The following is a 23,134-nucleotide window of genomic DNA, read 5'->3' as shown; positions in this document are numbered from 1 at the left end:
TATTGTGGAATAGATCGTGATTCTTTGTGTGCAATCCTTGCATGCAATGAGGCCGAAGGTGTACATCAAATTCGTATCTTATATTTTGTCTGAGCAATTATCAACTGAGAGAGGAGACCAATAAAAGGATTCCCCACCTTCCATCACTAGAAACCATAATTGAAGTCACATTGTAAAGCAACGTAGTCAACTAAAACTATGGGGGTATATGATTTTCGTAGTCAACTAAAACTATGAGGGTATATGATTGAATTTAAATTTAGATATATTGGATGGTATATGATTAAATTCAAATATTTTTTTTTTCTCTTTTATGCAAGATCTACACTGTATCAGATAGGGACGCACTGGGACCAAACACGGACCCACAAGGCCATGCTAGGTATCCTTTTGGATCTGGCATTCGGGCTGGTGGGCCAGGTCTGACTTCTGAGGAGCCAGCCTTGCATAAATCCACCAACAACAAACACTACCAAATCCTCAATTAGTATGAGTTCTATGGCTGACCTAGAGGAACCAGTAAAAATGAAATCACAAATCTGAGCTGAGGATAGGGTAGTCGTTCTTTTAATTTTGTTGGGCATTTTAGTCATTTCAGAAGACCTTTTTTTTTTTTTTCCAATCTTAAAAACCAAATGAGAAAAGGGATTGCCGACTTCTTTACTCCCTACAGAACAATTTGCAGGAAACTGTTCGTTCTCAGCCACATAATCTCTCCGATCCAATGTAAACTCGCCACGTGTTCCACTTCTTTGTAGTTAACGGCCGGTAACGACTTGACCTTTACCCATCCTCATCACCACAATCCTTCATCTGGAATAGCAGAGACGATGATGATAAAGGGGTAGGACCCCTTTTTTTTTTTGCTTCTGGTAAAGGCGTAGGACCCACCAACAACAGAACTTACCGTCCATTGTCCACATGAGGAGATCCGACGGTTAGAAAAACGCCAGCTGCATTTCCGATAAAAAAGTCAACAAACAAAAAGGTCATCATGTCAACAAGAAGAGCCGGGGGTGGAGACACGTGTCAGTAGGTGATCACCGGTCCGACAGCTACAAGGGTAAACCGGAGAACCTGGAACGTTGGTTTCCAATCATATAAAATGGAGTTGCCTTTTCTTTCTTAAAAGCATTGGGTTCTGCGTCTCTCTCTCTCTCTCTTTATGTTTCTATATCTGTCTCTCTAATCTCTGTATCTATATTTCTCCATTTTCGTCTTCTTGAGATCTTTTTAGGGTTTCTTGGACACCTGACAAGAGAATTAAGGCAAGTTTATATAATCTCTGTCGCTGATCCCTTGGAATCTGATGTATGTAGGTTATCGTGTCCTGTTACGGCTGAAAATTTGGAAGATTGATAAATTTATTTGTATTGCGTCGTTTCTCTTGAATTCTCTGGTTTTTCCTGAAGTTTCGGGGTTTGCTTGATTATGTCGAATTGCTTACCTTGGATCCGTATAATTTTGGTTAAATAACTTTTTTGAGGATAATTGGATTTTGTGATTGATACTCTGAATTCGGGAATTAGGGAGATTCTTTGATCTGGTGGAATTGAAGGATATGGTGTTTGTGGAATTTGGCCTTGTAATTACCTTCCTTTTTGGGTTGGATTATGTCGGGAATTAGTGAAGAGCTCGACAGTTTGATTTGTTTCGTTTATCAGTCTCAGGGGAATTTGGTTGGGGATCTCCAGGATATCTTTAGTTAATTGAATTTCAATTAATTAAGGTTAAAGTACTTAGGCTTCTTTTGGGAATCATTTCTTCCCTTCAGTCAAACTGCGTTGGAGTTTGGTGTTTGAGGTTATAACTTGGAACAATCGTCCGGGATTACAGATTTCGAGAAAGGTCTACGGGTTTGGAGTTTGTTTGAAGGAAGTGAATGTTTGGGAAGGAACATGGCTGCAGGAACTGATCTTTCACCCCCATTTACCGTATTAGAAGGTGGGTACAATAAGGACAATGGACCTTCCATGGGAGATGAGAATTCTGAGATGTCTGAGAGCTTGAAACAAATGAAGACCGGGAAACCTCCACGGCACCTTTCTGTTATGCGGCATTGTGTGAGCTCAGCTCGGTTGGCCTCATCTGAATGGGTGAGTTATGAGAATTTCTAAAATGTCTTTAAGCTTTCTTTTTCCGTGAAAAATTTTTGTCCTTTCAATTTCATCATCAATGCCTTCATATTCAACTTTGTTTTGGGCCTAATCTGTCTTATGCATATTTATTTCTCCTCTGTCAACATTTTATGGTTTTTTGTTGCGAACTATTAAAGTAACCTTTCCTCCCTTCAACCTTCTCTCCAGGGACTAGATATTGTGGGAATAAAGTCACCATTAGAAGGAAAATCTGGGTTTTTACCCCTATTTCGTTCTGGAAGCTGTTCTGAGATTGGACCAAAACAGTACATGGAGGATGAACATACTTGTATAGATAACCTTGTTGAACATCTTGGTGCGAACGGGAACTTCCCTTCTCCAGGAGCTTTCTATGGGGTAATTGACTACTTTTGTTACAAATTGAGGCATTATGAGTTGGCATTCATCTTCATCTGCTAGGACATTTAAATTGAATCCTGAATTTTTAGTGATGTTTTGACAATCTCTATATTGCGGTATTGATTCCTTACATGCTAGTTTATCGGGGCCTTGGGTTCCTCCTATATTGCGTGCTTAAAGAATGCACAATCAGATGATTTAAGAATTTATTTGCCATTTGATTTTTGCTCCACTTCCAATTCAATAGGCATCAATCTAACTTCTGATGATTAGCATGTGCTGGCGGGGCCCCCGTATATTGCATGCTTGTATTCTTTAGTTGATGGTAGCATATTCAATAATTTCTTTTATGTAAGCTAATGTTCTGTGGTTTATTTTGACAGGTGTTTGATGGGCATGGTGGTTCAGATGCAGCATCATTCATTAGAAAGAACATTCTTAAATTTATAGTTGAAGACTTCCATTTCCCCTCTCGCATGGAGAAGGCTATTAAGAGTGCTTTTGTGAGAGCTGATCATGCTTTTGCTGATGCCCATACTCTTGACAGTTCCTCTGGCACCACAGCTCTGACTGCTCTTATTTTTGGAAGGTATGGACTAGAACTGATTTCCAGTTTCAACTTCTAGCCCCCCCCCCCCTTCCCCCCTCTTCCCCCTTTTTTTCTCTTCCCCCACAACAAAAAAAGGGAGGAAAAGGAATCTGAGGGTTTTCAGCTTATTATTGCCACAAAGTTTTCATAGAAAATGTGGACTTTTGTGGGGCTTCTTGTGAAAGCCAACTTGTAAGAATTTAAGGAAAATTTGACTGTTTAGATGCAATGGGCTGCCATTTATTATAACTGAAGTGTCCATCCATATACCTACCAAAACAGAAACAATAACAAGAAGATAGGATACTATAACACAACCGAAAAAAGGATGGGAAAACTCCTAACGTGAATAGATTGCATATTGTGTCCATATTGCATCCATGCTCCTGTTAATCTGTGACGGGCAAGTTCTTATTCAGCATTCTTCATGGTTATATAGCTTCTGATATAATGGATGGATATGTACCCCCTGCTACTGTCCTACCCTGCCCCATAAATTGATGCTTTACAGGAATTCACAAGGATCTCAGTCCAAGCATATGGACTTATCATGATGCGCATATCCTTTCTGAGTTAGGCAACTGGATTAAGGAATCCTCCTACAGATTGCAATACATGTGACATGTGTTCTGAGAATTAGTCAGATCATGAAAATTTATCACCATTTTACTGACCCATCTTGTTGAGTTCTTGCTCCCTGCTTGTGAGCCAGGGGTGCAATCTTAGAGGCATGGAGGTTGTTTAGAAAACCAATATGTTGTCTTCTAATTGTTGATTTATTGGTTGGTAACCTCTTTTGGATGGACCGTGCATGAGTTTATTTGTGCCTTTGTGGTCTGACATATACAATCTCCCGTGCAGGAACATGCTGATTGCCAATGTTGGGGATTGCCGAGCTGTGTTGGGTAAACGTGGAAGAGCAATTGAGCTCTCCAAAGATCACAAACCAAATTGCACATCTGAAAGACTAAGAATCGAGAAACTGGGTGGCATTGTTTACGATGGGTATCTTAATGGCCAGTTGTCGGTGGCACGGGCCCTTGGAGACTGGCATATGAAGGGCGCCAAGGGATCAGCATGCCCCTTAAGTGCTGAGCCAGAGTTGCAGGATACCATTCTAACAGAGGAAGACGAGTTCCTGATAATGGGCTGTGATGGACTATGGGATGTAATGAGCAGTCAGTGTGCAGTGACAATAGCAAGAAAAGAGTTGATGCTTCACAATGACCCGGAGAGATGCTCAAGGGAACTGGTGAGGGAGGCACTAAAGCGCCACACGTGTGATAATCTGACAGTGGTTGTGGTCTGTTTCTCCCCTGAACCACCACCTCGGATAGAGATCCCTAAATCGCGGGTCCGGAGGAGTATATCGGCTGAAGGGCTGAATTTTCTGAAGGGAGTTTTGGACAGTAACGAGTGATAGAAGAGAAGGATGTTTGATGGGCTGTATACAAATTTTAATGGGGGGAATGGAAGATGAATTGAAGTTCACCACACTGGTGGTGGTGTTGGATGGGTGGATATGGATTTTTTCCTGGCTGCTATGCACCTTGGCCTTGGCTGTATTTTTAGTAAGTCTTCAACCTCATTCATTCAGGGGAATAAAAAAGATGTTGCATGTAAAACATTTTTTCGGTTGAGAAAAAGCCAGTTCAGCTGATTTAAATTATTTTTGTATGAAATCAATTGAAAATGCCTTAGCTGTTTCAGTGTGGTTCCTTGTTCCATCCAGCAGGTGAAGGTTTCTATCATCCTTTGCTGCTCTCTAAGCTGTGAGTGATGTTGGTTGTATGATTGGACTGTTTCCACGATTGACAGCTTGATAGTGTTGTACCCACATTCTACAAATTTATATTGCCTTGTCTGAAAGTCTTTATGTTCATAAATCTCTCTTATCCTCAAATCTGTTCAACCTCTAGTTTTTTGCTTTTCTTTGTTCCTTCTTTTCTTCTCGTGGTAGGGCACCCCGGTCACCTCATCTTGTGATCCAAGTCGTAAATTCTTTTGTGATTTTTCCTTTTTGTTTTTGGGCAGCTTTCCTGGACAGCTTATCCGCGATGAGATCTATGGATTGTAGATCTAATTGTGCAGTAAATGATTGATGAATTTGATTCTGAAACTTTATGCGGACCAATACTGACTACCCTCTAAATATGCGAGGGTTGGTATGCATAATTAGATTTAGATCCTATAGATAATTACTACAACACCTTTCACATAGGGATGTCAATGGATTGGATATAGATCGAATTCGAATCGAATATGTTTGGATCTGGATACTTCTGATCAAATATGAATACCCTTAAACAAAAATGTGGATCAAATTCGAATTTTCAACTATACGATTACTCTTTTGACTTATGGAGGCCGGACTTTCCTCCCCCCAATGATTATTATAGTTTGCTCTTAATTCATCTTTTTAAGTTGTTTTTAACTCTTTTCCTTATTTTTTAGAACCTGCTTAAACTTCAAGAACCCTCAAAATCATTAATTGATTATTTAATCGTATTGGATAATTATTTTTTGGATAATTTGGATTTTAATCTAGATGCCCTTTAACAGAATACGGTTATCCTAAACAAATGCGATCACAAATTCAAATTCAGGTTTCAATTATCCATTTACCTCCCTACTTTCACATGACATAATTAGATTTGCAGTCCATAGATTCCATGTTGGACAGGCCATTCTGGAAAAGTCTCTCCCACTCCTTCCTTCCCTGTTAGACGTTTCTTTTTGTTCACCTCATGGTTGTTATTATTATTATTATAATATAATTTTAGATAAATTTTTCTTGACTGATGGGATCACTCATCAGCTCTCTCCCCACCTTATTTTACGTGGTCAATGAACCATGGTGAATGGATTATCGTGGCCTTAGAAAAGTTTGTCCTATTATTTTTTATTCTAGTAATAGCTGGAGAAAGCAAAGGAGTAGGTGGGCTTAAAACTTGTTGAAGAAATTTACCCTTTTCTCCCCAAACACCACCTTCTCCTCACACAAGGAAAAAAAAAAAAAAAAAAAAAAAAGATAAAATTGGTTAGAACAGGGATGAATAAATGGTTATTTTTCCCTTGTAAGAGTCCTATTCAATAATCTTATAAAGGGAAAAAGAAATCTAAAAGACAGTCTAACACCTGTGTTTAGACATGGTGAGGCAAAATGATCATTCTTCATCTTTCATGAAATGTGGAAATCTTATCTCTTTTAATGCTCTTAATTCATTAAAGTTGCCTAAACAGTATAGGAAATGGAGAGAGAGAGTAATTGGTAGGTAGTTTTGTAAACTTAAACTCTATGTATTATAATTTTGTTACGTAAAATATCTAGTGTATAGTTCTGTAAAATGTCTAGCAAAAAAAAAAAAAGAAGTATAATTCTGTAAAAGGAAATTCAAAAGTGAGTAATCTTGTAATTTTTTTCTTATTTTTTCAGAGAAAGATTTTATGCACAGTCATGCTTAACTTGTGGGAGGCCTCATTTACGTTCACATTTTTTTTTTTTCTTTAACCACAGGTATCCAAGCTTTTGTCCTGACTAATCCTGCAGGTCCATATTAACCCCACAATTGTATGGATCGAGTCATATCCCATTCGGTAGGGGTGTCAAACCCTAAACTGAACTGGTAAACCAGTCAGACCGAACTGATAACATTTCGGACCAAATCGAATCGAAACGCCAAACCGACTCGTTGACACCCTTACCATACGGTAAGCAACGCTTCCGCAGGATCAATGGGTGATAGTGGGCATGCCAAGACTCAAACCCACAACCAGCCAACTTGAGTGGTGATGGATTGAGGGCATTTTTACCACTAGGCTACCAACCCTATTGGTGAAGAATATGAAACTTGATACATGCCGAATAAGAGAGAGAAATAGGTGGTCAACCGTTACAGATATCTTCATCGTGGCCATGGAAGGTCTTTCCTGCCTTCTCACTACCTCTAGAGACCTCAACCTGTTTAAAAGAATCAAAACTTCCAGATATGCTCTTGAAATATCTCATCTATTTTTTGTTAATGATACATTCATCTTCTACAAAGCTTCACATGAAGATATTTCTACCATTCGATGCATTTTAGACCTTTTGCTGACCTGTCAGGGTTAACTATTAATTTGGATAAGAGTGATCTTACTTTCAGCTCCAATGTATCTATTGACGTCAGGATATCTTTGAGCAGAGCTCTTGGAATTAAGGAAATGAGTTCTAACTCCTCCTACCTTGGGACTTGTCTTCCATCATCGAGCTAAATCCTGTTCATTCAACCAGGTGGTCAAAAGAGTGGAATTGAAACTTGGATTATGGAAAGCCAACCTACTTTCTTATACTGGCAGGACGGTTCTTATTCAATCTGCTCTCTCATCAATTCCATCTTATCTGATGTCTTGCTTTGCCTTTCCTAAAGTGGTGTGTAGGAAATTAGATTCCACATATTTGCATTTTTGGAATGGAGACTTGGACAAGTCCAAAAAAAATCCATCTCATTGGATGGCATAAAATATGCTTACCCAAACTACAGGGAGTTCTTGGAATTCATGATTCAGAGACTCAAAACAAAGCTTACTCCTAAAACTTGGATGGTGCCTCCTCACAAATGAGCATTCTTTATGGACACAGATCCTGAAAGCTAAATACTTCCCTAACAGGTTAGTATTTGATCAACAAACCCTGCGCACAAGAGGATCGATTTGTTGGAACAGCATTGTAAGTATCCTCCCAACTCTCCAAAAAATGATCTTCTTAAAAATTGGCAATGGTAAGGACACAGACTTTTGGACTGATCCCTGGATCAAATCCATTCCCACCTTTTCCAAAAACCATCCCCCACACCTCTTGAAAGTTAATGATTTCATGTTGGAAAATGAGTGGAATGTTAGATTGTAAAATTCATTACTCCCTATTTCCTTAACTAATAAGATCCTTCAAATTCCTATTTCTGATAATGAGGACAAATGGTGGTGCCACCTCTCAAAACATGGATCTTTCTCCACTAAAATAGCTGCCAAAATTCTCAAATCTAATATTTTTACTAACTTCAGTGGATCCTCAAACAGGTGTACCTGCATCACTCCATGCTTGCACTGGTGGCACTATTTATGGAAGCTCAAAATCCACCCCAAATTTAAAATTTTCTTTTGGAGAATAGCAGATGAAGGAATTCCCACTAAAGACATTTTAAAAAAGAGGGTGGATATTGACCCTATTTGTAGTTTGTGCCACAACCAACATGAGAATACTTGGCATGTCTTCTTCTCTTGTGAGTTCTCAAAAAGGATATGGGTTGCTGGTCCATTGGGCCTTAAAACTGAACTATTAAATGGTTCTTCATTTTCAAACCTAATCATGTTTTTCTTTAACTATAACACCATCCCTTCTAATAAATTGGATTTATTTTTCAATGTTTTTATTATTATGTGTTACTACATTTGGAAACACAGGAACCAAGTCTCCTTTGGACATGCTAAACCCAATCCGTATATCATACTACAACAGGTAGAGTACTAAATCTCTAATGGCATCCCCATATACTCTGATGAGCAACAGGTGATCATACATAAACCTACACCAACCCAGACATTAACACTCCCTTGTTCCAATAAAAGAGTTCTAATTTGCACAAGGACCATTGATAACACCAAAAACATTTCTGGTTGGGCTGTTTCGCTTATAACCGAAGGGAAGTGTATCTTACTTTATGCTAATTATATGATGTCAGGCAAGCATCTTGAGGTGACAGCAAGGAGCCTACTATATGGGATGAACCAAGCTAGGAAAAAAAGATGGAAGATAGACAAAATTTGGAGTGATGCAAGGGAGTTGGAGAATCTCATGTCTGCTGACAATACAAACTTATGACCATGGAACACAATATCAGTTTCTTGGAAACTACAGATGTTTTGTTTAAACCGAAGCTTTATTACAAAAGTAACAATGACCTAGTTTTCTTGATCAAAGCCTGAGCCCATAGGGCTATGAACTTAAGAACACTAATTAGGGATCCTAATATCTTGATGGACACTTATTTTAGTAGTTAATAAATTTTCTTTTCTTCTGATAAAAAAAAAATATCAGCTATGAATCGGTATCGGCCTCTGCCGATATGGATACGGGATCGACTGATCGGCCTCTGTATAAGATGGATACCACACGCTTCCCAAAGCCACCAGCTCGTGTCTTCTCTTGAGACATTCGTCGCCATTAGCCCACTTTTTAGGTTCCCATACCTTATTCCATCATCCAATATTAATCCATAATTAAAGTTGTCCCACACAGTACTTGCTACGAACGAATCCGGAATGTCCCTTCCCTGTTTAGGCAAATCGGCCGCTACTTTACCAGAGGACTGGATCAGTTTTTCCCTCTCGAAGGCTTAGAGCACCTTGAGAAAATGGATTTCCAAACTTAAAAAAGAAGGTGAGCTAGAGCAAATGTTTAACTTGGGTTGGTGGGTTCTTTGTGCTCTGCTCTACCCATGACATGTGCGGGTTCCATCTTTCTTCTGTGTATATCTTTTTCATTTTTTAACAAAAAGAAGACTTTGGATTATTCTTCTCCTTTCTTCTTCATCTTCTCCAATTATCTTCCATAGCACGTGAATGGGCATGTAAGCTGAGCACCTATTGCATTTGAAAACATCTAATTAAACTAGTCTTTCTATTCAACTGTTGAGGATATTCCTTGCTTTCTTATGGGGATTTGTCTAATTGTCTCAGAAGGACAACTATTGGGCTTCATTCATCATTTAATGTCAGGGGACACCGGTGGTGTGTGGTTTTTTTATGGGTAGTTCTTGATGAGCTCAAATCATTGTGCGTGAGTTCATTTCTTTTTGGAGATGGTCCCCTGTTTGCTTTGTTTTAGATACAGGGGAATGTATATGGGTTATTGTTTCTAACTTTTCAACAACCCTACAATGAAACTGGCTTGGCTTCTTCTCTTATTACTTTCCTATTTTGGGTTGTTCTCATATGGTACTGGAAAGAATGTTTCTTCAAGTTCAAGACCTTCAGTCATTAATGTTGGTGCCATTTTCACTTTCAACTCTACCATTGGGAAAGTAGCTAGGATTTCCATGGAAGCAGCTGTGGAAGATATAAACCGCAATTCCAGTGTTCTTAGAGGAACAAAACTCACTATCAAGATGGGAGACTCTAATTGCAATGGGTTTCTTGGCTTTGTTGAAGGTAACTCTTTGCTAACACATTTTGCTCATCCATTATAATGTGTTCGCCCTTCTTCTTTTTACTTGATTATCAGTTTCTGGTTATCTTGTTCAACAAGTTTTTTTTTTTTTTTTTTTAATGGATGGATATATCCTAAACCTGTTGTTATTTAATTACTGATTACAGCTTTGCAATTCATGGAAACTGAGTCTGTGGCCATCATTGGCCCACAATCTTCTACAATAGCCCATATGATATCAAACGTTGCAAATGAACTCCAGGTTCCGATGCTGTCGTTTGCAGCCACAGATCCCACCCTCAATTCACTTCAATACCCTTTTTTTGTTAGGATGACACAGAGTGATAAGTACCAGATGGCTGCTGTGGCTGAAATTGTTAATTACTATGGGTGGCGAGAAGTCATTGCAATTTTTATTGATGATGAATACGGAAGGAATGGGATAGCGGCTTTAGCTGATAGCCTTGAGGCCAAACGCTGTAAAATTTCTTATAAAGCAGGGATTCCACCCGTGTCTGGAGTTAGCCATGAAAGTATTATGAATATTCTTGTCCAAGTAGCATTGATGGAGTCTCGAGTCATTGTTCTGCACACACACACTGAGTCAGGTCTCATGGTTCTTTCTGTGGCACAATATCTAGGAATGATGGGAAATGGGTATGCATGGATAGCTACTGATTGGCTTTCTTCCATGTTAGATTCTTATTCACCTCTTCCATCAGAGACCATGGATTTGGTGCAAGGAGTTCTTGTGCTGCGTCAACACACAATTGATTCGGAAAGGAAGAGGTTTTTTTCCACTAGGTGGAACAAGTTGGCTGGTGGTTCACTTGGATTAAATAGTTATGGCCTTTATGCTTATGATACAGTATGGGTTCTTGCTCATGCAATTGATGCATATTTTGATCACGGTGGGATCATTTCATTTTCTAAGGATTCAAGGTTACAAGATGCGGAGGGTGGTGGTGTCCATGTTGAATCATTGAGCATCTTTGATGGAGGACAGATGCTACTGAACAATATATTGCAGACTAGTATAGCAGGTCTAACGGGTCCTATTAAGTTTAATTCAGACAGATCTCTCTTTCTGCCTGCATACGACATCATTAATGTAATTGGAACTGGATTTCGTAGGATTGGTTATTGGTCTAACTCTTCTGGGTTATCAGTTTTGCCACCTGAAACATTGTATATGAAGCAGCCTAATCTCTCTGGTGCAAGCCAACCACAACTTTACAGTGTTATTTGGCCTGGTGAGACGTCAACAAAGCCACGTGGTTGGGTTTTCCCAAACAATGGGAAGCAGCTAAGATTAGGGGTGCCTATTCGAGTTAGTTTCAAGGAATTTGTCTCGCATGTGGGGGGTACTGATATGTTCAAGGGTTTCTGTATAGATGTATTTACTGCTGCTATAAACTTGTTACCATATGCTGTTCCTTACAAATTCATTCCCTTTGGTGATGGTCATAAGAACCCAAGTTACTCTGAGCTTGTCAATAACATTACATCGGGTGTAAGTGCATAATGAGCTCTTCTAATTATTTTTATAGATGATTTTTGTGCTGCACTTTCTTATTTATTTATTTATTTTTTACTTTGATTCCTGTAGGAATTCGATGCTGTTGTAGGTGACATTGCCATTGTCACAAACAGGACAAAGATTTTGGATTTTACACAGCCATATGCCGAGTCTGGGCTTGTAGTAGTAGTCCCAATAAGGCAGATGAACTCAGGTGCTTTGGCTTTCATGCAGCCATTTAGTCCTCAGATGTGGTGTGTCACCGGTGCTTTCTTACTTTTTATTGGAGCAGTTGTGTGGATTCTAGAGCATAGGGCCAATGATGAGTTCAGGGGGCCACCAAGAAGACAAATAGTTACCGTTCTGTGGTGAGTTCTTTGGTGGAATTATCTGATGATATCATGCCTAACACATAATCTCTCTCTCTCTCTCTCTCTCTTTTGGGGGGGGGGGGGTTGGTGTTACTAATCTCGTAGTATTATTCAGTAGACAACAATAGGTATAAGTTATGGACCAGGGAGAAGGTGGGTATTTCTGATGGATTGAGTTACAATAAGAAGAGTGTTGCATCCACACTTAATAAAGTGCATTTTAAGTTACCATAGTAATTGATTTGTTTGTTTGGCTCAATTTATGCTCATGAGAAACACAAGGAATGGTTGGCTACAACAACAACTTAGTCTTTTCCCAACTAAATGGAGATGGATCCAAGGAGTCGTTGGCTGATTGATCAAAATAGCTTGCTCTTACTTCTACATTATAGCAGGTTTGCATGTCATTGGAAACATTTGACTTTCAGAGTCTTAACGTTGGACAGATAAAATGACTTGGATCCATTGCTCTAGTTAATCCCTCAGCAAGTGTAAGGGTTTATTTGATTAAGGATACACTCCATAGAAAATGGTAGATTTTTGTTTTTTTTTTTTCAAAAGTTCCAATCAGAGAGTAGCTGATCTACATGAGGGGAAAAATGTAGAATAGATGTGTGATCTAAGAAAATTCACACGAGGATATTGATTTATGCTAAAAGAACATACTTGTGAATTATTAAAAATCTACTGCTCGTCAGTATTTTGTTTTAAATTTTCTTCTTGGTGGGCTTGTTCACAAGGTTTCATACTTTGTGGAGAACTCTAGCTTTACTCTTAGTGTAGAACTACATATATTACACATATTGGAAACAGTGCGCAGGGGTAAGGCACGTGTAGTTGCCCCTTGCCCCCTCCCAGACCCTACAGTAGTGGGAGCCTTGTGCACTGGGTTGCTCTGTTTTTGAAGTATGGTCACTTAACTTGAGGAATGATTTAAATACAAAAGGAGTTCATCAGAGTGCTACTTTGAGAAATTGTTTGGTTTTTAAGTTAACTGGTATATTTAATATCTCAATGATGACTGCTTATGAGGTTCTGATGAGATATTATTTAACTTTTTAGTTTTACAACTAAGATATTGTTGAACTGCCATTTTTAAAGTAGTAAGAGCTTATGAGATACTTTTTTATCTTATGTTAAAAGTTTTTTGTCATAATATTAAGAAAAAATGAAAAAAGATAAATGACCAAACCAATTGTTTCTGTCGTATTTCTTTAAACTAACAAAAAACAAAAAAGCAGAACAAAAAAAAAAAACTGACCTGTTTTTAATACATGTCAACTTGTCAAGTTCCACAATTAAAACTTAAAAGTGCACTTCATTTGTTTGCTCAATGTTTTAAGTTTTTTACTGAATTGATGAAAATACAAAGTGTCTCCCCTGATATTATGTGGATAATTGACTGCAATAAAAATTTTAAGACTGGTTACTGCTACCAAAGCCATTAGAACAGGGAAGTCATCATGTTAGATATCACTAGATCTGCAGATAACTATGCTTCATAAACTAAAGATACATCAGAACATGGTAATAGCTGGATTGTATATGGTTTTCTTTTCTTTAGCAGGCAGCATTATTCAAGGTTTAGTGTAGCACTTTCCGTTAATGTTGAAATTGCTTCTTATTGTCAAAACTCTTGGTGTCTGATGTCATCGCTTGTTCATCACTTTGCAGGTTTAGCTTCTCAACTTTATTTTTTTCCCATAGTAAGTTGAAACTTAAAATTCCAATTAATCTTCCTGGATTACAGGTGGTGTAAGACACTTTTGCAATCTTATTGAGTTGTTTTTTCTTCCTTTTGCAGGGGAGAACACAGTTAGCACACTCGGTCGTTTTGTGCTGATCATATGGCTTTTTGTAGTTCTGATTATCAACTCAAGCTACACTGCGAGTCTGACCTCCATCCTGACAGTACAGAAACTATCTTCACCAATCAGGGGAATTGAAAGCTTGAGGACAAGTGATGAGCCTATTGGATATCAAGTGGGGTCCTTTGCTGAATGTTATTTGAGTGAGGAACTCGGTATATCCAAATCTCGCCTTATTGCTCTTGGCTCACCAGAAGAGTATGCAATCGCACTCCAACGGGCCCAAAAAAAGGAGGTGTTGCAGCTATTGTGGATGAACTTCCATATGTGGAGCTGTTCCTTGCAAGCCAATGCAAATTCAGAATTGTGGGCATGGAGTTTACCAAGAGCGGGTGGGGGTTTGTAAGTACCAATTCCTCCGAAAATCTTCTTAGTTTTTGACATGAATCACAAGCTTATCATTAGGGAAGGAAAACACTAATAGCACTTGAGAGACAATTTTGTTAAAATTTCGTAATATAGTCAATCTTGGAAAGGTTGATGGTACCACAAAAACTAATTTAACATTTGAAACACTCAATGAGAGTCCTTTTTGACTAACAAGCCTTTGTAAAAAAAAAAAAAAAAATGAGAGGGGGGGGGGGGTGTGGAGATTCTGGTTTAGTTTATAATTTGCTTAACATGATTGTACTAAGATATTTATCGACCATCTTTGTTGGTATTGTGCATTTGTGCCTGATACTTCTCTGGCCCAGGCTCCACTTTGTCTCTGATGAAGTTACATAAGTTCTTAAATTATTAAATGAAGTTGGATTTTATTTCCAACACCCCCCCACCCCTCCCTTCCTTGCCTTTGCTTAGAGGCTACCCTTATCCAGAAATATAATGTTTATCTGATTTTCTGTGGTGATTAATGTAGTTGATTGCTATTTTCATTTTATACTATTTCTCAATAGGCGTTCCCACGGGATTCTCCCTTGGCCATTGACATGTCAACTGCAATTCTCACATTAGCAGAGAAGGGTGATCTCCAAAGGATCCACGACAAGTGGCTGACAACAAGTGCTTGTAGTTCAGATAATACCCAGCTTCAATCCGACCAACTTCATTTAAATAGCTTCTGGGGCCTTTTTCTCACAAGTGGGATTGCTTGTTTTATAGCCCTCACAATACACTTCGTGTTGATAATCCGGAAATGTATTCATGTATCAGCCAAAGAATCTGATTCTACTGTTGAAGGCAGTTCACGATCTAGGCACTTCCGAACGTTGTTAACATTAATTGATGAGAAGAAAGAGCCCTCTACAAAGAGTAACAAGAGAAGAAAAACAGAGAGATCATCAGTTCAGGAGGGGAAGGAAGATGAATCAGGGAGAAACCCCAAAAGGAGACCTTAGTGGAATAAGGCAGTTAAATTCATCAATTGTATTTGTTCTTGTTGTGTAATATTATTTGTGAGTCAGGTCATTTCTTATTCTTAATTTTTGAAGTTGTAAGTATATCCCAAATAGAATTTCTAGTCAGTTTTGGTGCTTTGATATCAATGAAATATGAAAATGCATATCAAGCAAAGATTTCCTTTGCCTAGATCTGTAATATATACCTCTTTTGCTTATTCCTTCTTTGATAATGTCTACTATGGGAACCATAGTTGAACTTCAATTCCAACAGCAACATCAACTTCTGCAAGGCCAATAAAACAGCATTTATTCAATCCTAAAATGTGGAATCTACTCAATTATTTGCTGGAACTTGTACCACAAGGGGATCCCATGAATCCTTAGCCTGTCAGTCTGTCACCTTTGCTAGACTACCATATGGCCCATACCTTCCATGTTGAAAATGCAAGAGTACACCAGCACTAATGCTTGTACATACAAGACAATTGTCCACTCATCTCGCTCTCTTTCACTGATCTTCCTATCTCATGACCTACTAACTCCAGCTTAAGAAACCCATAAGCTTAATTCACTCCCACCCCCAAAAAATGGAATAAGGGTTGAGCCATGGAATTGAATTACGACTATGGTGGATTCTATATGTGTAGATCAGATTGTACAAGAATCTGATCCACACTCATTGCATGGTGAGGACATTAAGCAAAACCCCTATCGTCTAAATGTGCTATGAAATACACATGTATGATGATATAATATGTTTTAAAATCGTGAGATTCACCTGTCAAAAGGGACAATATCCTAACAATCTTCATTCATACCTCTATTGGATTCATCATCTTGTCACATCCATCATTTATTTGATTGCAATAACGAATAGAGGATTGATACGTCACCATCATGCTGTTACCAGACATTATTCTTCCTTCTTGCTATCATTCCAGATTCCATTTCCATGTTGAGTATAGTCCCTCCTTTTGTTGCTCTTAACCCATTATCACGCTCGTACTCCCATCCAAATTTCATCAACTTTCTTCCACAACCACCACCACCACCACCACCACCGTCGCCATCACCATTATCGTACATGTCATGTAACCCATATCACGAATTTGGATCCTCTCCAACTCCCACTCCCTCCAACCTCTGTGTTGGGCACCACTTCTGGTTTTTTTCATATTTCCTTATTCATACGTTCCTCTGCCTCAGCTGCTCTGCTACGTTTGTTCTTCTCACTCAACCATGCTAGTCCAAGCCCCATATTGTGACAACGACTTGAAGTCTTGAACCAGAAAGAAGTTCAAAGTTGTAAGTGGTAACCCAATTCTCCACCAACCTTGATTCTATTCCTTTGTCGCTGGGTTGGTTTTCTTCTTTCCGATGGAATTTGATCACTTCTGCATTTCACAGGTGAGTAACCCAGTTCTTTCTTTGCCTGCCCCAACGAAATTTCACTTCTAATGATTTTAATTTTTCCCATTTCTTGCTCTTTCTCTTCTAATGGAGATTGGGTTTAATTGGGTTCTGGGTTTGCATTCACTAATCGCATTCTGGAGACATTTCTTCGATTTCATTTCTGGAACAGGGCATATAATGTCGGTGGTGTCTGCATTAGACTTCACCGTGACAATGGTTTGGCTTCTAGTATCTTTGGTTCTCTCTTTTGGGGCGCTATCAACTGGGTTTAGCAGCAACATTTCTTCTAGACCAGCCCTTGTGCATCTTGGAGCTATTTTGACACTGGATTCTACCATAGGCAAAGTCGCAAAGGTTGCAATGGAGGCTGCGGTAGCAGATGTAAATTCCAATTACAGCATTCTTCGTGGAACCAAATTGGTCCTCACGATGCAGGATTCAAATTATAGTGCGTTTCTTGGCATTGTTGAGGGTAATTTTTTTTTCCCCGACATCTTTTGTTTGTTCTCTTTGGATACTAATTGGATTCTAACAATAGTACTAACCCTGTGAATCTTGGTTGATAATCCATATTTGGACATTTGAATTTCTTACTACAGCTTTACAGTTCATGGAGACTGGTATTGTGGCCATCATTGGTCCTCAATCTTCTGTTTTAGCCCATGTGATCTCTCATGTTGCAAATGAACTCCAAGTCCCTCTGGTATCATTTGCAGCGACAGACCCATCACTCTCTTCACTTCAGTACCCTTTTTTTGTGAGAGCAGTGCAAAATGATCTGTTCCAGATGGCTGCAATTGCTGAGATTATTGACCACTACAATTGGAGAGAGGTAACTGCTATCTTTGTTGACGACGATTATGGGAGAAACGGGGTAGCTGCATTAGGGGATCAACTTGCTGAGAGACGTTGTGAGGTCTCTTATAAAGCAGCTATGAGCACTGAAATGAGCCGGGATGACATTGCAGATGTACTGGTTAAGGTAGCTATGATGGAATCGCGGGTTCTAATTCTTCACACTTATCCTGAATTGGGTCTCAAGGTATTTGATTTGGCCCATAATCTTGGAATGACAGGAGCTGGATATGTTTGGATAGCTACCAGTTGGCTCTCTACTGTCTTAGATACTGATTTATCCCTCCCTTCGGTTTCCATGAATTCGATCCAAGGAGTTCTCACCTTGCGTATGCATACACCAGACTCTGAAAAGAAAAGGAAATTTTTCTATAGGTGGAATAACTTAACCAGGGAAAACAGGAGTGAAGATTTTGGGCTGAGTGCTTATGGCCTGTATGCTTATGATACTGTATGGCTACTAGCTCATGCAATTAATGCATTCTTTGATCAGGGTGGGACTATTTCATTTTCCGAAGATCGGAGGCTGACGGATGTGCACGGGAGGAATCTGCACCTCAAGGCAATGAGAATTTTTACCGAAGGGAAACTGTTCCTAAAGAACATTCTGCAGGGCAATCTGACAGGTCTAACTGGCCCTGTTCAGTTTACTTCAGATGGTTCCCTCATTCATCCTGCCTATGAAATCATCAATGTAATTGGCTCTGGTTTTCAGAGAATTGGGTACTGGTCTAACCACTCAGGGTTATCAGTTGTGCCTCCAGAGACGCTCTTCATGAACCCACCCAGCCGTTTGAGTTCCAATCAACAACTACACAGTGTAATCTGGCCTGGACAAACGAGGACTAGGCCTCGTGGATGGGTTTTCCCAGACAATGGGAGGCAGTTAAGAATTGGAGTCCCAAATCGAGTTAGTTATCGTGAATTTGTCTCACAGACGAGGGGCACTGATGCAATCAAGGGTTATTGCATAGATGTATTCACTGCTGCACTTAACTTGTTACCATATGGTGTTCCATATAAATTCATCCCATTTGGGGATGGTCATACGAACCCAAATTACAATGGTCTTGTCAATCTGATCACAACAGATGTGAGTATGCAATATGAAATTCTTCTTCTCTTACATTATTTTCACTCAACTCCCTGACCATTCTCTTTGTAGGTCTTTGATGCTGCTATAGGGGATATTGCAATTGTTACGAGCCGTACAAGGATTGTAGATTTTACACAGCCATATATTGGATCTGGGCTAGTTGTAGTGGCACCTGCTACTAAATCAAACTCTAGTCAGTGGGCTTTCCTACTACCATTTACTCCAATGATGTGGTGTGTTACAGGTATATTTTTTCTTCTTGTAGGAGCAGTTATCTGGATTTTGGAGCATAGAACGAATGATGAGTTCCGTGGCCCTCCTAAAAAGCAAGCTATCACCATTCTATGGTTAGTACCTTATAAAACTTACCAGTCAAATTAAGATCCAAACTTCGTAAATGACTAATGAGTGGGATCTCATGAATTTTTTTTGTAATAATTGGAATCAACCGTAAAAACAAGTTTTTAATATTAGAGGGAATTACACTCCCTTCCCCTGTATGTTTCAAATATTATATAACCCTCTCATACGAAGTTTGAAATTACACTATCTTCCTTTCTAAGTTTTAGGGCTCGTTTGATAACGTTTCAAGAAACGCATTTCTACCGTTTCTGTTTCCAGAAACAGCAGAAATGGAGCAAAAAACGTTTGATAAAACTGTTTCGTTTAATTTATTTTTAGAAATAGAAATAGAAATTTTTACTTATTTATGGTTCAAGAAACGACCCAGGCGAAACAAGTTGAACTTATTTCGCCGTTTCTAGAAACGACTTGTGACAATTCTTTCACTGGTTACCATCGACTTCTAAAAACATGACTTATCAAACACCTTCAATTCTGTTTCTGTTTCTGTTTATAGAAACAGAAATTCATGTTCACGTTATCAAACGGGCCCTTAGATTCTATCAACTGTACGTGAGGAACCATTAAATGTATTACACTTTTTTCATAAACCCAAAATACTCTTAATCTATAGGAGATGACGAATTTGCCCCTAACTTATTATCGTCTTCTCCCTTAGATGTCTTCTTCTTCCCAAGGAAGAAGACGACGATAATAAGTTGCAGAGGGTTTATACTCTTTATTCTAACTGAATTTATGCTAATCAAGAGTGCAAATCCTCACTTAGTCCATATGAGATGTGGATAAATGGCGGCGAAGCTAAACCTGTCGCACAATGTTGAAACTGTCATCCCGAACTGGCATTCTCCCTCTATACTTAAGCTGCACCATAAGTAGACACTACTGAAGTTCTAGAAACAATCTTTTTCATGATCCATGTTACTGTTTATTAACATGTAACTCTAAGATCAACAAATTTGATAAAATTCTTCTTACCCAAAAAATAATAAAAATTCTGCTCGAGGAATAATGACTAAAAGCTTGGAAAATCCCCTCAGGCATTCCTTCAAATTCAAGAGCTAATGACTCCACAACATAGATGCAAAAATCAGGGGAAGAACCAGAAGTAGGAGAATAAAATTGTACAAAATCCTTTTGAACTTAGAAAACCCCCAAGAACAAGAAGGCAGAGACCATCTTCAATTGCTCAGATTTTTCTAACCCTGGGAGCTCCTACCTTTCACATTCCATCAACCATGGATCTCGCAGCGGTTATCGGTATACTGGGCTTCTTATCCTCATTAGCCTTAATGTTGCTCCGCACTCGCAGAGAATATTTGTGATTCTCAGTCCTCCCACCACCAATCGAGAAGTTTGCGGGGACCGATTTCCTTACACTCCCATGTTTCTTTAAATCCCTCTTTTTCCCAGATTCAACAGCACCACCCAGATTACAAACACTACTCCTCCTAAAATCCTCCCTTTTTTCACCAAACTTCTTCCTCTTCAACCTCTCGTTCCTTCTAGCCGAGTACTCATCATGGAATCTCCCCCTTTCGAATAGAGAACTCGAATCTGTATTACCCAGTTTGTGTTTCCCAAAATCTTGTCCGACCATCTCTGCCAAGGCCCTTAACTCGCACGAAATGGATTGGTATTCAAGTTGAATCTCCAATTAAAGGTTATCCCACAAACGATTTGGGGTTTGGGCTTTCATCATGGAAGCTGTTGCGAGTATAACAAAAAAAAAATAAATAGAAATTCTACTGATGAATCTCGAATCGAAGGTTGAGAAATTCTATATTGAGTTATTTTCTGTTGACTCATCACCTGATGGGATTGGGATGGAGGAAACACTGGAGCGCAAGATTCGGAGGGAAGACGTTGAGTCGAAAGCAGGGGCTTGCGATGGGAAGGCGATTTCAACTTGGACATTGATGCCAGGAAATTGTAAAATGCTGTAAAAAAATACTTCTTGTGTAGATCTCTAGCTTCTTTGTATGTGCTTCATGGTGAATGATCCATTTCCCTTTTGTTTGGATTACTTGCTTTTTGTTTTTCCTCTTTGGTATCTTATTCTTAGGCCATGGTTCCTTCTTTCTAGGAACAGAGAAATCGAAAAGGGAAGGGGGGATAAAAAGTTATTTAACATCTGCTTCTAACAGTGTTACCACCACAGGGAGTCTAAGTGTAAGACTCCCGTCTAAGTGTAATACTTGAAACATACAGGGGAAGGGAGTCTAATTTCCTCTTAATATTATAAAGCTTGAAGTTCAATTTCAAACAGATTTTAAGGTATAAATGAGCTGAGTTGGATGATTTCATCTAGAAAAATTTCTTCCTCTGGCAGAAACCTATTCTCATATGGAACTGATACATTTTGTAAGCCTGATAACAGTAAAATCTATACTCTGAATTGCATATTCCCAACCTTCAATACCATGGTATCTGATATACCTATTGCTATCATCTTGATTCTTGCAGGTTTAGTTTCTCAACTATGTTTTTCGCCCATAGTAAGTGAAAATGAAGTGGTTTGCGAATCTCCACCCCACACCCCAACCTGAGTATAAAGGCCTTAAGTTTATGACGTTGCATGTTTTTGTATTCTCTGCAGGAGAGAATACTGTCACCACCCTTGGTCGCCTGGTGCTATTCATTTGGTTATTTGTGGTTCTGATAATCAACTCAAGCTACACTGCCAGCTTGACATCAATCCTCACAGTGCAACAACTATCTTCACCCATCAAAGGGATTGAAAGTTTGATGGTAAGCAATGAGCCTATTGGCTTCCCACGGGGTTCTTATGCAGAAAACTATCTGAGTGAGGTACTTAACATTCCCAAGTCAAGACTTGTTCCACTTGGTTCAGCAGCAGAGTATGAGCAAGCTCTCCAAGCCGGTCCTAAGAAGATGGGTGGTGTTGCTGCCGTGGTTGATGAGCTTGCTTATGTCGAACACTTCCTCTCTACTCGATGCAAATTCACAATTGTAGGCCAAGAGTTCACTGATTTTGGATGGGGATTTGTAAGTATTCAACAAATTTCAAATCTATATTTCATCCTTACTATGATTTAAGTACATCACTCAAGTAAGATAAATAAGCTATTTAACTACATCAAGAAATTAAATTATAGGCATATCATCATTTAATGAAATGACAGGGATGAGTAAAAAATGATTTTTTTTTTTTCCAAAGGAAATCACAAAAAATTGGAAGATAGGAAACATGAATGCTAAGAATTAAATGCTATTTATTTATTTTTTTTCTATGCTTCACTCATTTAGTAATGTAGACATCAATTGTTTTCTTCTTAGTTGATGTTATTTATGGTATTTTAATAATTTGATCATGATAGGCCTTCCCAAAAGATTCTCCTTTGGCAGTTGACATTTCAACGGCCATTCTGACACTATCAGAGAATGGGGATCTCCAAAGGATCCATGATAAGTGGTTGACAAGAAGAGCTTGCAGTTCACAAGGAGTGATGATTGAATCAGACCAGCTTCACCTTAGGAGTTTCTGGGGCCTCTATGTCATATGTGGGTTAGCTTGCTTTCTAGCTCTGCTTGTATACTTCATATCGATGATACGCCATTTCTGTGAAGAGCTTAAATCTTCTGATCAATCTAGTTCACGCTCCACACATCTCCAAATGTTCTTATCATTTGTTGATGAGAAGGAAGAGACAACAAAGATCAGGTCTAAAAGAAGACGATCGGAGTGGTCCTTGAATGGCAATGAGAAGGAAGATGAATCAATGAATGGATCCAAGAGAAAGGATGTGGAAATGGGTTTAGACAACAATATTTATGATGGTAATTAGTCCAGTTATTTTTGTAAGATATTCTCACTATGCACTCTAATTTGTGCTTCTTGTAACATTCTTGACTTGCAAGTATGGTAGCTGCTCTTGGTGCGCGGTTTTGATACATTGTGCTTGGATTGGCAATGACAAATTTCTACTCCACTGTTGGGGGGCAATTTGTTCAAGTTACTAAGTGAGAATACTTCTTAGTCATACAAGAAGAGTTTTCCATTTAACATAAACTACAG

The 23,134-nt window shown here is 38.9% G+C and overlaps 3 protein-coding genes and 1 pseudogene across 7 annotated transcripts; 3 read left to right on the top strand and 1 right to left on the bottom strand.

Moving 5' to 3' along the window:
• Positions 1-1,146: 1,146 nt before the first annotated feature.
• On the top strand, positions 1,147-4,796 carry LOC122084215 (probable protein phosphatase 2C 27). The gene is made up of 4 exons (XM_042652299.1): positions 1,147-2,096; positions 2,307-2,495; positions 2,882-3,087; positions 3,949-4,796. Exons 1-4 carry the CDS (start codon positions 1,899-1,901, stop codon positions 4,505-4,507), a joined length of 1,152 nt encoding a protein of 383 aa, XP_042508233.1. The 5' UTR covers positions 1,147-1,898; the 3' UTR covers positions 4,508-4,796.
• Positions 4,797-9,328: 4,532 nt separating this feature from the next.
• On the top strand, positions 9,329-15,586 carry LOC122083877 (annotated as a pseudogene).
• Positions 15,587-16,403: 817 nt separating this feature from the next.
• Positions 16,404-23,071, top strand: LOC122083277 (glutamate receptor 3.6-like). Of its 5 annotated transcripts, none has more exons than XM_042651028.1 (7): positions 16,404-16,778; positions 17,125-17,256; positions 17,384-18,732; positions 18,805-19,082; positions 21,562-21,593; positions 21,695-22,104; positions 22,437-23,071. In XM_042651028.1, exons 2-7 carry the CDS (start codon positions 17,145-17,147, stop codon positions 22,902-22,904), a joined length of 2,649 nt encoding a protein of 882 aa, XP_042506962.1. In that variant the 5' UTR covers positions 16,404-16,778; positions 17,125-17,144; the 3' UTR covers positions 22,905-23,071. The 5 variants fall into 5 exon arrangements, with proteins under 5 accessions (XP_042506962.1, XP_042506960.1, XP_042506959.1 ...); XM_042651026.1 differs by having other exon boundaries at positions 16,954-17,256; XM_042651025.1 differs by having other exon boundaries at positions 16,404-17,256; positions 18,805-18,928; positions 19,001-19,082.
• Positions 20,108-21,229, bottom strand: LOC122083279. The gene has a single exon (XM_042651029.1). It carries the CDS (start codon positions 20,693-20,695, stop codon positions 20,318-20,320), a length of 378 nt encoding a protein of 125 aa, XP_042506963.1. The 5' UTR covers positions 20,696-21,229; the 3' UTR covers positions 20,108-20,317.
• Positions 23,072-23,134: the final 63 nt, after the last annotated feature.

Source organism: Macadamia integrifolia, chromosome 7 (genome assembly GCF_013358625.1).
Source record: "Macadamia integrifolia cultivar HAES 741 chromosome 7, SCU_Mint_v3, whole genome shotgun sequence".
Classification (NCBI taxonomy): domain Eukaryota; kingdom Viridiplantae; phylum Streptophyta; class Magnoliopsida; order Proteales; family Proteaceae; genus Macadamia; species Macadamia integrifolia.
The sequence above is the reverse complement of the archived record's forward strand: the minus strand, read 5'-3'. Positions and strand labels throughout refer to the sequence as shown.

Bases quoted from the DNA above. Each gene is read 5' to 3' on its own strand.
- LOC122083277 (XM_042651024.1), top strand. From the start codon at position 16,869: ATGGAGATTGGGTTTAATTGGGTTCTGGGTTTGCATTCACTAATCGCA. The intron at 19,083-21,561 runs GTTAGTACCTTA...TGATTCTTGCAG, and splicing joins CAAGCTATCACCATTCTATG to GTTTAGTTTCTCAACTATGT. The intron at 21,594-21,694 runs GTAAGTGAAAAT...TATTCTCTGCAG, and splicing joins AACTATGTTTTTCGCCCATA to GAGAGAATACTGTCACCACC.
- LOC122083279 (XM_042651029.1), bottom strand. From the start codon at position 20,695: ATGGTCGGACAAGATTTTGGGAAACACAAACTGGGTAATACAGATTCG.
- LOC122084215 (XM_042652299.1), top strand. From the start codon at position 1,899: ATGGCTGCAGGAACTGATCTTTCACCCCCATTTACCGTATTAGAAGGT. The intron at 2,097-2,306 runs GTGAGTTATGAG...CCTTCTCTCCAG, and splicing joins GGTTGGCCTCATCTGAATGG to GGACTAGATATTGTGGGAAT. The intron at 2,496-2,881 runs GTAATTGACTAC...TTATTTTGACAG, and splicing joins CTCCAGGAGCTTTCTATGGG to GTGTTTGATGGGCATGGTGG.